This window comes from Camelus ferus, chromosome 2 (genome assembly GCF_009834535.1).
Source record: "Camelus ferus isolate YT-003-E chromosome 2, BCGSAC_Cfer_1.0, whole genome shotgun sequence".
NCBI classification, from domain to species: domain Eukaryota; kingdom Metazoa; phylum Chordata; class Mammalia; order Artiodactyla; family Camelidae; genus Camelus; species Camelus ferus.
In genome coordinates this window covers 35570531-35585858 of record NC_045697.1, presented here as the reverse complement: position 1 = coordinate 35585858, position 15328 = coordinate 35570531, and the positions used below count along the sequence as shown (strand labels likewise).

The window sequence follows — 15328 nt, the reverse complement described above, 5'->3', positions numbered from 1 at the left end:
AAAAAAAAAAAAATGCAAAGGTAATGAACCCAAACCAAGGTTCCTAATTTCCAAGGTCCTTCACAATGTACCTCCCCACAACTTATGCAGCCTTCCTTCCTCCTTCCTTCCTCCAGCAGCTCTCTCCATGCCAGCCATCTTTGTCATTGCACGTTACGTGTACGCCAGTTCAACCACCAATCTGCCGATCCCTTCCACTTCCTTTACTTCTGAGCAACCCCTTGACCTTATTAACATCTCCTCTCATGAGAGCCTGATCATCCCAATGGTTCTCTCCTACCTACTGTTCTATTCCTAACTTGAATCACCCCTACAACATGAAAAGGAGAGAAAGAATTTTTCATCACAAAATTAATAAAGCTTACCACTAAATATTTTTAATCAACTTGCCAACTTCACTTTGAAAAGCTATTCAGATCTATCAATTTCAGTACAAAATAGTTATTTCCACTTTAAGAAACTTTGATCTTTTACACACAAAATATGCTTCATCTAATCTAGATAAGAATTAAATCGTGCAAAAGGATTTACCACAATATGCCTTTAAAATATGAACACTGCTGCCACATTAAATGATTTGCCTGGCATTTTTATTTTTTAATACTTTTCTTTTTTAAAAAGACTCATTTTACATACAACAAGAATACCATTTCCAAATCTGTCAAGTAAATGAGCAAGAAGAAGAGATGATCAACAGGAAATATGTGGAGTCGAGTCTGAGGGGAAGCATTTGCAAGTCCTTACAGCTGATCATGGAAAGTCACACGTGGAAAACAAAGCCCTAATTTCTACCTACTTTCCTCCCTACCCTGCTATCCAGGGTGTGTATCTGGCAGGGTTGGGGAAGGATGGCCGGAAATGGACACTGCAAATAAATGGAATTTCCTTACACCTTCCCTTCCTCTGTAGGGAATAAGAGACAGGACTTGACAAGCAAAAGACCTTGTTTCAAATCCAAGTTCCACTTTTTCTTTTCTTTTTCGTATATATACATTTTTTATTGAAGTATAGTCAGTTTACAATGTTGTGTCAATTTCTGGCGTACAGCACAATGCTTCAGTCATACATGAACATACATATATTCGTTTTCATATTCTTTTTCACCGTAAGGTACTACAGTGACAATGAGTGTGTATATGTCCATGAATGACTGAAAAATTGTGCTGAACACTGGAATTTGACACAACATTGTAAAATGATTATAAATCAATAAAAAATGTTAAAAAAAAAATAAGGTACTACAAGATATTGAATATAGTTCCCTGTGCTATACAGTATGAACTTATTGTTTATTTATTATATACATATTAGTTAGTATCTGCAAATCTCAAACTCCCAATTTATCCCTTCCCTCCCCCTTCCCCAAAGTTCTACCTTTTCTAGTGTAGTGACTTTAGGCAGGCAAGCTGCACTCCTGGGATTTGGTTTTCTCATCTATAAAATGTAGAAAATAAAACCATAGGTTCTTATAGAGTTTAAAGGCAATAATGCATGAAGAATGCTTTGAAGGCTTTCAAGGGCTGTTTAAACACTGTTATAGGGGATAAAGTAATACAAACTACTATGTATAAAATAAATAAGCTACAAGGCTATATTGTACAGCACAGGGAGTATAGCTTTTTATAGCCATAGTATTTTATAGCTATAAATGGAGTGCAATCTTTAAAAATTGTGAATCACTATGTTGTACACTTGAAACTTACACAATAATGTACATCAACCATACCTCAAAATGTTTTTAAATAAAGTACTCTGCAACGTAAAAAAAAATAAAATAAAATAAGTGGTGGTTAGAACAGGCTACAACTGCTCCCCTAGGGAAGTGCAGTCCCCTATGTGGGCAGCCTTTCAGGCAGCATTGTTCCCGAAATCAACCCTCTGTTCCACATCATCACCTTGCCACACACCACTGCCTCCACAACAAGTTTTTAAACTGAAATCCTGAATTTTAGATACAAGAAAAATTAGGCTTATATATATCTCCACAATTTAGGAAAAGCTCCTATTTAAGTTTCTCCATTGGATTTGAGTGTCTTGAACCATAGTTAACATCCCTATTGGACTTCTTTTGATACTTCTTGAATATCAAACAATGATGACGTTTACATGAACCAGTTAGTCCAAGACGAAAATAAGGAAAAATCAAATTTAAAGTTGATCGCCTCTCTGTTAAAAAGAAAATAATATTCCTTAACCATCTGTCAACTTTTTTTTGTAACCATGGATTCATCATTATTAACAGTGGCAGAGTAGTAGCATGAATTAAATATTCCATGTGCTTTTCTACATTTCTCAGACTCCCTTACAATTAGATGGGAGCCACTAATTCTGACCAAGGGACGATGAGTGCCAGGGATGTGTGTTATGTAAGAGCAGGGCAAGTTCTTTGCTCCCTCTCTTCTGCAGAATCCTTGAGGTCCTGCTGCATCTGACGGGATGCCTGACACTGAGCCAGTGATGGGCGGGAACTGCCATCAGACTTTGCCCAAATGAGAAATAAACCTCTGTTATGTTGAGACACTAAGGTTTGGCATTTATTCATTACTGGCTAATAAAGAGATAAAGGTCCTAAAGGGAATAAAAATATTCTCTATAAGTTCACTAATTAAACCGATTCCCCAAGAATACAGAAGAGGGAGGAGTGAAGGAGAGCAGAGTCTGTTTGAAGTCACTGTAGCAATGGCAACAGCATTTTGTACACCTTGACATAAAGGTAGCCTCTATTTCTACCACAAAGCTTATTCTAAAACAGAGGGGACAACTCTTTAAAAGCTCCTTTTATGTGCTGATATTTAATATGCTGTTTTCACTCGTTAGTACCGATTTCTATAGCGCGAGAGGAGAGTAATTCAAGAGGCAGCATTACCAGCCTGCCCTGCCATCCCCACTCATATATCAAATAATTAGAAATTTCCAGAGTGTAATGTCTTGATGTCTATTATCTTACTTTAAGAAATGTGGTTTGTCTTATCTTAGGGATGGGGTTATTGAGGATATAGTAAGCTCTTACCCTTTGTACACAGAATACATTTTTTAAAGTAATAAGTCTTGGAGCATCTGACCAAAATCAAGTCCCCAGTGCCCAGAAGTCTGAGTAGAAACAAAAGCATGTCAGAGAGAGGACAGTTTCAGCCCAGAGTTGGCCTTCTTCAGGTACTGCTAACATCTTAAGGAGGTTAATTTCTCTTCTCATCTTGGCATCTCTCCAGAGTAATTAGATTCTGCATAGGTGGTTATTTGGCTCTTTGACAGAATTGATCAATAAAACCACACTGATGTTACTTGATAAATTGGGGGCATTTGGAGTAGCATACTCTTACATAAACCTTAAGGACCATCCTGGGACCGCTCGACCTTGTTTACTCAAAGCCTCAGAGTAGTTTACAAGATGCCGATCTGTATTATCTCTTGCCTAAAGTATCCCCCAGCCCTCTCTGTTCTGCTAGGGTTTCCAACTTCCCCATCATGCAACAGCTAGAGCAAACTTTCCTGAATACAATCCAAACCTATTTTCTCCCTGCATAATGCTTTTAGCTTCTCCCCATTGCCTCAGGGTAAAGTCTAAACTCCTTAACACACCAGCCAAGCCCCCCATCCTCTGGTCCCCACCACCCTACCTCCTTGGCCTCATCTCACATCCACTCCCTGCCTGGAAGTAGTCACAGGCTCCCCAAATATGCTAGCTTTTTCCTCCTCCTTGCTTTTTGCACATGCTGTTTCCTCCATCCTTCATCCTCCTCTCTAACTGGAAGTCCATCATTAAGATGCAGCTCCATCATTAAGATGCAGCTGGCAGGGGAAGGGTACAGCTCATGTTTAGCATGTTTAGCATGCAGGAGGTCCTGGGTTCAATCCCCAGTACTTCCATTAAGACATAAGTAAATAAATAAATAAACAAACAAACAAACCTAATTACCTCTCCCCCTGCCTCAAATAAGGGGTGAGGGCAGGAGATTACAACTGTAAACAGAACACTGTCTCCTGAGAAGGTGACACTGAAGCAAAGACTTGAAGGAGGTAAAGAAGCAAGGATGTCGATATCTTGCTGAAATATCAGTGCATGAAAAGCTTTCCAGGCAAAGGGAACAGCAAGAACAAAATGTCCTGAAGCTAGAGCATGGCTGGTGTGTTCTAGAACTGCTCCAGCCAATACAGTCACCACTGGCCATATGTGACTATTTGAATTTAGATTAGACTTAGATGAAGTTAAAAACTCAGTTCCTCAGTTTGCGCTTGCCACATTTCAAGTGCCGAATAGCCACCATATTGGACAGTGCAAATATAGCATACAGATATACAGATAGAACATGTTAGTCACCATGGAAAGTTCCATTGGACAGCTTTGCTCTAGAAGGAACAAGGTGGCCAGTATTGCTGAAGTGGTTGAGCAAGGGAGAAAATAATAGCTGAGGTCACATAGTTTAAAGGAGAACAATTGTGTTTGATGGCCATTGTAGGAACGTTTATTCTGAGAGAGGAAGTTTGGAGAGTTTTGCCAGAGTAACTCAATCTGACTTGACATTCAGAAGAATCACTTTGGGTTATCATTTTTTAAATAATCCAAATGAAAGATGACCAAAGGTGGACAGTATGGCAGCAGTGGGGGTGGTGAAAAGTGCTCAGGTTTAGCATGAATTTAGAAGCTGGTATCAACAGATTATGCTGGTGAGAAGGAGGTAGAATATGTCATGATAAAGACTACTTAGTCTTGGGGCATGGGAGAGGGTAAGGTTGGTTTTAGACTGATCTGACTTTGAGATGACAATAGCACAACTGAAAATATCCTGGCAACTGCAGAAGTGAGCACTCAGATGAGAACAGGACCTGATTATAGATATGAAATTCATCAGCATAGGAGTAAGAGATGAAGCAGGCATGAAGGTGGAAGAGATTTCTAAAGTCTGGCTCTTGAAGAATAGCTACAAGTGGTGGGTGGGGAGAGTGGGAAGGCAAGGAGACGAATTATTAGAGCCTTAGAAGAACAGGGATGTCAAAAGTCAAATGCCAGAGTCAAAGAGAAATGATGGTGCCCAGGGAATGGCCACAGACTCTGGAACGGCATTGGTCTCTAAGCGTGCAGTCTCTATTATGCGCACGTGTCTGTGTGTATGTGTGTATGTGAGTGAAGAATCTAGATTGAAATGGTTCAGTGGGATGCACCATTGTTAGTGAGATGGGAAAGTACAATAAACTTTGGCATTTCTTAGGACTTACTGGTAGTTTCTAAAACAATCATTTAATTTGGTCCAGCCGCTGTTAGTGTCATTTGTGTTAAATGTTGTCTTCTGACAAACTGAATATACTTTGTAACATTTCAAGTGTATTTAGGCCACAGGGCAAGAAAAAACAAATTTTTTTGGTAAGAAGTAGTTTTAAGAAGGCTAAATACATGTATTAGGATTTGTTATCCTCAACCTTCTGGGACTAAGTAACAAGCAGGCACTTCTGAAGGTGGGGACGGGGAACCCAAGGCTTTGTGCTAGAGGTGAATTTTAATTTTTCTGCAATCTCGATGGAGAAGAAATAGTCAGTGCTGGTTCTTTAAACGTGGGGAAAGGGGGTAAACACAAGGAAGTAAGGCTAAGTAGAAAACTCTAGCTGTGTTTTGAGCTCCCCTTCTTCCAGGATCCCTGATTAGAAGGGTAATGGGAAAGCCCAGGGACTCATAACAGAAGCCAGCTGCATTTTTCCTGGTAGTATTTCAGAAACAAGCTTATCTAGACTGAAAAAAAAAAAAAAAAACAAAAAACCTGACATCCAAAAAGGAACTTTACATATCATCTAATTCCAGCCTCTCCCATTTAGTAGAGGAGGTACTGAAACTCAGAGAGGTTAATAAATTGCCCAAAATGATTCAGCTTGCTTCTGTGCAGAGCCAGGCCTGGAAGTTAGCGGGGCTGTCTCCGGTTCCCAGCTCTTTCTGCCTCCCTGTTCTGCTTGCTGTATAACAATAGGACTCTCCTTTTTAAGATGGGCCAACCAACCGAACGTAAAGCAAATTCAGCACTGGAGTTCTACCTTCTGGGTGGGGGAGATTAAGAGGAACGGAAGTAGGGGTGGAGATTAGTGAGATTCGAAGAACGCTTCTGGGTTTGATGACAGAATATTGGTTTACGAGTGCCTGGGCAACAGGCCTTCTGCAGTCTGCCCGGGTACTGAAGCTGCTCTTTACCTGCCGTGCTGACCAGCACGCAAATGAGACCCTGCAGCGTTGACAAGTGTCCATTTCATTGACTTCTGGGTAATATAACTCCTGAGTGTATTTTTATAAAACTCCAGTCTGATATAACCACTAGTTATCCTCAGAGTAGAAGACTCGTGGAAAGGCAGTAGGAAGGGTGTAGTTTAAAAAAAAAAAATTCGAGTCAGGGGAATGGCGGTGAATTGTGCTGGCGGAGGGGATTGGAAGGGAGACAGGCTGGCTTGACCAGACCCGGGCGGCTCGCTGGGTTTCCCGTTGCCAGGGCGGCCAGCGTCCTTGGCTACCGATGGATGGAAGGCGCTGTCGGTTCCTCGACTCCCAGACCCCAGCTCCGCCCGCCGCGCCACCCCGGAGCCGCCTCTGGCCTCCCGGGTGAAAGGGGAGCCCGCCCGCAGGCGTCCTTCCTTCCTTCCCCGCGACCCCGGCCCGAGGCTGAGTACCAGTCAGGAATCACAACCAAGGGACTCTGCAGAGGGGTCACCCCGAGAGCGGCCCTAAGAACCCCCTTCGAGGGCTGTGCCAGGAACTAGACGGAGGGCGAGCCCCGGGGGTCTCCCACCCTGACTCACATTGTACTCCCTCAGCCAGCATTCCAGCTTGTCCTGCAGGGATCGTAACGATTCGTTGGAGACCAGTTTCCTCAGGTTATCCGCCATCGCTCGCTTTTCCGCTCCGCCCGGCTCTGGGAGATGGACTCGTGGAGGGGACAAAGGGGTGGCCTCCGCAGGACCGCGGGGCGATGTGGCGGGAAAGGTGTTATCTTCCTGAGGGGCTCAGAGCGTCGCTGGTGTTTCCATCCTCCCCCTGGGGTCGGACGGGGCAGGGTTCGGGAAGCCGGGGGGGAGGTGCCCTGGGCCACAGCGGCCACGCCTCATCCGCTGCCCCGCGCGGTCTCCGGGCTCCCCCGGGGCCGCCCCCAGCCCCCGCCATAAATACCCGGGCGATTATTAAACAAACTTTGACGTGAGCGGGCGGCTGCTAGGGACGCGCGCGGCCCGCATCCTGGCAACGACGGCGTAGCCGCCCAGCCCTCGCTGCGCCCTCCTCTCGCCTCCCGCCCAGCCGCCCTCCAGCCCTCCTGCTATCCCCGGGGTCCCCGGCACCTGCCAGCGCGCGCGATGCCGCCGTTCCTCCTGCTGCTGCTGTTCTTCGTCCTGCTGCTGCTCGTGCTGCTGCTGGTGGCGGAAAGCGAGGGTGCCCAACGCTGCTGAGACCACGGGCTGAGCCGGGGCTGGAACACGCTACCACCACAGATGGTGGCTCCCGGATCCTCTGATGGACTGAGACCCGCTGGCAGTGTGGAATGGGGGGCAGCCGGAGATTTCTTGTCTAGAAGAGCGGAGGGCGTTTCTCCCTGGAAGCTTTTGGTTAGGCTCTGAAGAAAGCACCTGTTTGGCTCCTTGATTCTCTCACTTCTCAAGCCTTGAATTCTTCATTTGTAACACCCAAGGTTTGGGGAGAGGGGGGTGCCCAGGTAAATAGACTTTAGTTCCAGGATGTTCACAAATTAAATCTCTCCGGGTTAAACACCATTTGGTCTATTTTTAGAATCATTAAGCACTCTAAAGTTTCGTTTAATTATGAATTCTCTAATTGAGACTTTGTGCAAGTTCAGACCTGGTTTGGCGCTATTTCAAAAGGGTGTATTGAGCCACAGTGAGAGTTTGAACTACTTAAGAAATGAAATCATTTTAACCATCATTAAGCACTTTAGAATCCTTATGCTGATTGCAAATCATCTTTATCTAGTCATTAAAACAGTAGGGGTGGAGCAGGGCCTCAGCTAGCTAGTCAGCTGGCTAGTTCAATTCAGTTCCATTTTTTTCAGGTATTTGAGAATGTGAACATTGCACATGTCCAACTACGGTAAAATTCAGAATTTTCACCGCCTTTTTTTCCCCTCTTAATTACAGTGGTTCTGTTGCCCTCTAATAAAAATGAAAGGCTTGTTTCTGGAGCCTATATTCCTAGTATTTTCTGTAGACTACAAAATAAGGACTATGAAAGTTCTCAACACAAGGAAAAAAAACTTGTTAACTATGTGTGGTGAGGGATGTTAATTACACCTATTGCGGGGATCATTTCACAGTATATAGAAATAGTGAATCATGTACATAATATTATGTTAATTATATCTTAACAAAAAATAAGTACTATAAAGAGGATATAACATATTATTTCATCATAGTACAGTAACAATGACTAAAGTTAAAAAAACACTAAATATTCATTAGAGACAGTTTTAAAAGAAAATATAAAGAAGAAGGAAGGGAATGGAAAAGAATCTCATAGATTTTTTAATTTGGAACTAATATTGCACATTTTAATAGGCAATTGAAATCTTTGAACAGTTCTATTATTCATAAAAACAAGTCAGAATATTTGCTTATGTCAGATTAAGGATTAAATTCTCTTTATTGCTGTGGGCATTTTAATTGACCTGTAATCCTTGTTTACATCATCTGTAAACAAGGGACAATAGTTCTTCACAGGATTATTAAGAGATTAAATAAGATCATTTATGTGAAGTACTTAGCACAGTACTTGGCATGTATTATAGTTAGGACTTCCTAAATGCTATAATCCCTATTACTACGAATGTAAATCACAGTATTATATTTACTAGAGAAAATGAGGTTGGAAACAATGTAAATCAACAATAGGGTAATGATTGAGCAAATCATTCAATGAAATGTTTCACAATAGAAATCTTGTTATTAAAGAATATCTAGTATCTAGAAATTCTTATTATATAACGTTAAGTGAAAAAAGCAGGACACTGAATTATATATATTGTGTTATGTTATACAATGTGAACCCAAGGCATGATTATGGATGATTTTAATTTGCTCCTTTATACTTTTCTGATTTTCCAAATTTCTACCATGAACACAAACTGCTTTTATGAAAACTCATTTAGAGACAAAATTAACCAAAAACTTTACTGCATTCAAAAAATGTTAGTCAAAATATCAATTTTTAAGCCAACTTAAAATAGAATACACTTTGACCAAATGTTCATATTACTAATTTAATAGACTTATAGGGTCTTAGGGTACAATGGGTCTTCAAAATCACTTTTTTTTTTGAAGAAACTTGTTTTTTAATCTATTTTTATATATACTGGCTAACATTTGCAAATCTCAAACTCCCAGATTTATCCCTTCCCACCCCCTTTCCCCAGTAACCATAAGGTTGTTCACTATGTCTGTGAGTCTATTTCTGTTTTGTAGATGACAAAATCACTTTAGAATATGCTACCAGATGTTATTTATCTCTGTGATATTCCAGCCCCACAACTAGATTTAAGACCCTTCAGGCCTGCAGTCATTTCATGCACCTCTTGGTTTCTGTAGAACTCTGGACCACAGTTGTCCATAGCAGGAACTGGGTATTTACTAATAACAAAGAAGCATAGCCCCCAAGGACTCAAAACAAAGGAAGTGTTTTACAAATGTATTCATTATTTATCCTCCCAAAGTTTCCAAAACGATCTGAGTTCACTTACAGTAAAAGATTTATAGAAAATATCATTGGTAGATTTAGAAAAAATTTTAATGGAAAAAGCAAATATGCCCCCAATTTAAACCTATGTACTAAGATTGAGCCTTACTTTACATTTATTTCTGGGTTTTGTGGCAGTCAAGGCAAAAAGGAAAAGTGATATGATTATTATTGATTTTAAAACTATATATACCAATTCTTAGAATAAAAATGCATTTTTCTGGTAACAATTCTAAAATATGTTCATCCTTTTCCAGAGAGTATAGAACAACACATCTGAAAGTGTCCTTAATAACACCTCCCCCCTTTTTTAGAAAATATAGAAACAATCTTGATGTGATTGTTCTTGCAGTCATCTTTGATCAATGCCAAGGGGGTAACACTAGAACATATGCCATCAAAGAGAGGGCCAAGCAACTGACACTTCATTTCTTAGCTCTCTGGTAGTGCAACTTGATATAAGCTAAGAACTTCCACACCTGTAGGAATAAGTGGGCATCCTCATAAGTGCCGTTTAATGACGATCTCCTCCTCAGAGCTTCTGATGAGTGCTGGGTAACAATCAGTTTAAGAGAGATCTAGACATTATTTACAATAGTCAAGACATGGAAGCAACCTAAATGTCCATCAACAGATGATTGGATAAAGAAGTTATGGTATGTGTATATATATTATATATGTATATATAAAATACACATATTTTGTATATATCATATATGTCACATATATATAATGGAATACTATCCAGCCATAAAAAAGAATGAAATAATGCCACTTGCAGCAACATGCATGGACATAGAGATTATCATACTAAGTGAAGTAAGCCAGAAAGAGAAAGATAAATACCACATATCAGTTATATGTAGAATATAAAAAAATGACACAAATGAATTTATTTACAAAATGGAAAAAGACTCACAGACACAAAAAATAAACTATGGTTACCAGGGGGAAAAAGAAAGGGGAAGGATAAATTGAGAGTTTGGGATTTGCAGATACTACTATATATAAAATAGATAAACAACAAGGTCCTACTGTCTAGCACAGGGAACTATATTTAATATCTTGTAGTCACTTATAATGAAAAAGAATACATATGTGTGTATAACTGAATACATGTGTGTGTATAACTGAAAGGAATACATACGCGCATGTGTATAACTGACTCACTATGTATGAACACAGCATTGTACATTGACTATACTTCACTTTAAAAAAAGAGACAGAACTAGAGCCTGTAGGGCCCACAGTCAATGCTGCTGATTAAAGAAGAATCCATATGCTTCAAATTACAAGCAGGTGTTCAACAAGGTTGGGATTCTACTTTAAAAGTATATATATATACACACGTGACAGTATCAAAGAAGTAAAGGTTCTATTTGGAGAATAGTAAGATGCGCTCATTTTTTTTCTATTCAATTACTCTAGGATATGATCAAGTAGGCAATTATTTGGGGAAAAATAAAGATTCGATCTTTCTTTCCGGCACACTATCAGGTGTCCCGGAGAAGCTGAAAGAATAAACTTGGAACTCTGATACTCTTGCTTTATTACACACTCTGCAAATTAGTGTTTTCCCATGAGTTTACATAAGTCCCTAATCGTTCTGAGCCACATTTTTTTCTATCTATATCATGAAAAACATGGACTAGATGAGCTCTAAGATTTCTTGCAGTTCTAATATTCTTTAATGCTGTTTTGCCTTTTTTTTTTTTTCTTAAAACATATTGGTTACGGTTCAGATTGAGCAAATCTTGCCCATTGTTTCATTCTTTTGGCTCAGTTCAATTCAGGTCGAGCCTTGATTCTGAGAGCGTTAGCCAATCAGCAAAGCTGAACATCTTTTTGGCATACAGTTTATTCTGCAGGCTGGCTGGAATAACTAATACACCTAACCTCCAGGAAACAGACAAGGGGATTCTCTACAGTTGCACTTTTAATACATTTAAACCCAGCTCAAATGGACAGAATCTTCCTGCCTGCCTCAGCCCCTCAGAGCTCATCACTCTCTTCTCTCTCTAACTTTAGGCACATGGCTCATGTTGCAATTGTCATACTGTGTTACACTTACTTGTGCACCTCCTATGTAAGCTTCTTAAAGAAAAGGGCAGAGATTTATTTAGCTTTATATCCTCAACACAGCAACTGGCACATTCTAGGCCCTCTGTAAAAGTTTGTTAAACTGAACTGTTAACAGAAAGAGAAAGAAGTGAAAGGAAGGAAAAAAAGGTAGGAAGGAAGCAAGGAAGGAAAGAAGGAAGGAGATGACTGGCTGCTTGGTGTCTGATGTCATAATCCCACTGAGGTAGAAGTAAGCAAATTTATTAGCCCATTGGTTGTTCTTAGGGCATCATAATTCAACCACCCAGCCAGGAGCCATTTGTTCTAGAGAAGTGTAATGTATCAAATGTCTGGATAGAATAGACTTTCTGAAAGTCCCTAATTTTGTCCGCTCTGAATTTTACCTACATCAGTCACCTGGAGAGATTTTTAATTTGGGATTTTAAGAAGCCAACAAAAGATGAACCAAATCCACTCAGAGTGAGAGCAGTGTGTGTAGTTTCACACTACACTGAACATAAATATATGCAAGAAGCCACAAGGATGAACAGTGGAATCCTATGTGGAATTCTATGATAATTTCCAGTGCTTGCTCACTAGGGACAGTTGCAGGCTCTTAGCCAGTGTGGCCAAAGGCATAATCTGTTCTGTTCTGGCCAGGAGGCTTTTTCAGGCGCCCTGATCCTCTTGGGTGTGTGCCATGCTATTCTCGTCCTACAGCTGTCTACATTAGAACCTTACTCCTTTCGTTTAGGGCCTGTATTACTATTTGAAGAAAATTGTTTAGCCTTCGCTGACCCACCTGCATGAAGCTTACTCTAAATCTCATTTTTATTGGTGGTGTTGCCAAGGCACTTTGTCTCCACTCATAGGTAGAAAACACTAATTTGTCCATTTACTCAGTGTTCTGTACCCTGAGTGCTGGTTTTCATTTTATCAGCTTCATTTGGCCCTTTGTCTTCTCTGCCACACTGGAAAGGAAAAGGTTTTTTTAATCATCCGTTGGAGAACTAATTGGTAGGGACCTGAGCTGATGACAGTTCCCCCCAATGGACAGAAGCAGAGATGCTGTATTCTATGCGATACCAATAAGAGTTCCCTGCTCAGTGCGACAGTTTAGAATTTTTCTGTAAATTTATTTCATGCCCACAATTGATTAACGTACAAAAATAAGAGGAAAATTTTAATATATCATAACTATCACATTATCATGTAAATAAACTACTATAGAACATTGGTAGCAAATACAGATTAGAAGGGGGGGGGGAATGTAGACTTAGTGTGACTTTTGAGGGCTACCAGATACTCCTTCTATCTCAACTCAGGTTTCCATCATTATAGTTAGTTCAAAAAAGAAGGCACCTTGACCTCAATCTTTTCAGCTTTGCTCGCTAGACACATGGTAAATACTTGGCTCTGTGAAAATGGTCATTGAAGGGGTGAGTTTAGGACACATTAAGTTGATGCAAGGTTGCAGTGGGTATGATCTACATTGTAAGATACCGGTAAACACCCCCAGGAGAGGGATATGAGCATGAGAACATCTTCTAGGATGAAGGATGTTGAAATAGATCTTTTCAGCACATCTGATAAACATTTACTGAATTTCTAGTGTGACAGAAACATCTGCCTTAATCATAAGTCAAAATTAGACTCAGTCCGTTCTCCCTAGCATCTCACAATTTTCCAGAGAGAGAGACACAGCTGTAGTTCAATATGACAAGTTAAACGGGGTAAATATAAAATTTTACGGTAACCCTGATCCTTCCTCTACCTCATCCTTGACACCCCTGAAGAAAGGATCGGGGAAGCTATAGAAGAAAGTGACATTTAAAGCCAGTTCTGGAAGGATGGAGAGGATATCTCCAGGAAGAGAAGCGGTAATATTTTTTCAGACAGCCAGAAGGACATAACTGTTATCAGGTATCTCACCACCTAAATGGGAGAGAGGCTGGCAAGATCAAGACAGGTCTACTGGTCTTAGAAGCTGGGCAGATTTCTAAGACATTAAGTGCCATTACTGTGTTAGGCATTGGAGATAAAAGGATGAGTAAGATGTGGGCCTTCCAGATAGAGTTCCCCATTTTTTAGATGAAGTCAGGCAGGAAAACAAAATAAAATACAATGCAATCTGAAGTGCATGCAAGAAAAGACCGGGAGCAGAGATAAGGGACGGATCAGCTAAAACTGCTTATACACCTGGGAAGGATTTAAAGAGAATGTGACATTTGAATGGATTTTTGGAGGGTGAATAAAAGCATGCTTGCCAGAGAAAAAGAGAAGGATTTTCCAAGCAGAGGGGAAAGAGGCAAAGTCTGGGGAGTAAGAACTACAAGACAAGAACTGGAGACAGGAACTAAGCATCAGTCAAAAGCCCGGTTATCTGAATGGATAATTGGGACCACAGCCAGACTATTAACAGAGACTTATACTGACTCCCAAAGCATCGGGCTATAACTCACAGTCTTCCCAGCTAAGATGAGATTTGTCCTGAAGACCCAGGCAGGAGTGAGACTAGAGATGGGAGTCAAGTTGTTTCAGCATTGGGAAAGAGGATATGCAGAGACTGATGACCAGCAAGGTTCTGACATTAGCTAAAATCAGAGGAGAGAAGAGAAAAGATTGTGAGCGCCTTACCACATGAGAGTGTCTAACTTAAACTTCACGACAGTCCTCTGATGTAAAGTAGGCAGGGCAGAGAAATAACGGCTCCAGTCATCAGAATAGCAAAACTGATCTGGTTCCCAGAGAAAGGAAAATTTGGCCAGCAAGTCTCTTTGATGGTTCCTGCTGAGTTGGGCAGCCCAGAGCCCAGAGGTGCTTAGAAGTGGTTTCAGCTACCTGAGAAACAGCTCTTGTACCCTTGTTGCCGCGGCGTTCACAGCATTTTTTTTTTAAACTAAGGATTATTGGATTCTATTGAGGGCAGGGAAAGAGGAATGTGTACTCTAGTTACCTGTATATCTGAGTGGCTTCCAGATGTGCAGTAAATATCTGTTAAAGCAGGTTCCCCAGGAGATAAAGCCACACTATTTCCAATAAAAAATGAAAAACCCACCCCAATACCACAGAAAAAGCATCCGACTTCATAGTCCCTGTAAAGATAAGAAGCATACCTTAAGTGACTGTATGTCCTCCTTAAGGAGGCTCGGTTTTCAAGATTTTAGCTGCCTAAAATCAAAAACTTGTTAACTTCTGTCCACATTGTCACCACCTCCCTCCTCGTCCACGTGTACTCTCTAAAACACCCCCTTCCCACCCTAGCCAGGGAGACCCCGGCACGTGAAGCAACGAGGACTCGGGACGGCACCAGCCCCTCGTGGCGGGGAGTGGAGGAGGGGACGGAGAGGCGTCCTCCGTATTTTAAGGGCGCCCTTTTCGAAGAATCTAGAGGCGGCCCGAGGTCGTGTGGAATCCCAGGGCGCAGAGGGCAGCGGAGCGGGCACCGGCGGCGCGCGGGCTCGGACCCTCCCCGCCAGGGGCTGGGCTGTGCGGGGTGCGGCGCGGCGAGCCGCGGGCCCCGCTCCCGCCCCTCCAGGGCGCAGGCGCAGGCGCGCGGGG

At 41.5% G+C, this 15328-nt stretch overlaps 1 protein-coding gene across 7 annotated transcripts in view; it reads right to left on the bottom strand.

Moving 5' to 3' along the window:
• SPATA18 (spermatogenesis associated 18) overlaps positions 1 to 15322 on the bottom strand; it is a 44067-nt gene extending 28745 nt beyond the window's left edge. The window contains exons 1-3 of one of the 7 annotated variants that reach the window (XM_032497281.1): positions 14724 to 15322; positions 14230 to 14361; positions 6772 to 7632 (exon numbers count right to left, since the gene is read on the bottom strand). In XM_032497281.1, coding sequence (XP_032353172.1) covers positions 6772 to 6858 — 87 coding nt within the window. In that variant the 5' untranslated portion in view covers positions 6859 to 7632; positions 14230 to 14361; positions 14724 to 15322. Of the gene's footprint in view, positions 1 to 6771; positions 10406 to 14229; positions 14362 to 14723 lie in introns of those variants that run through there. The other 6 variants (XM_032497289.1, XM_032497293.1, XM_032497306.1 and 3 more) reach the window with 6 other exon arrangements.
• Positions 15323 to 15328: the final 6 nt, after the last annotated feature.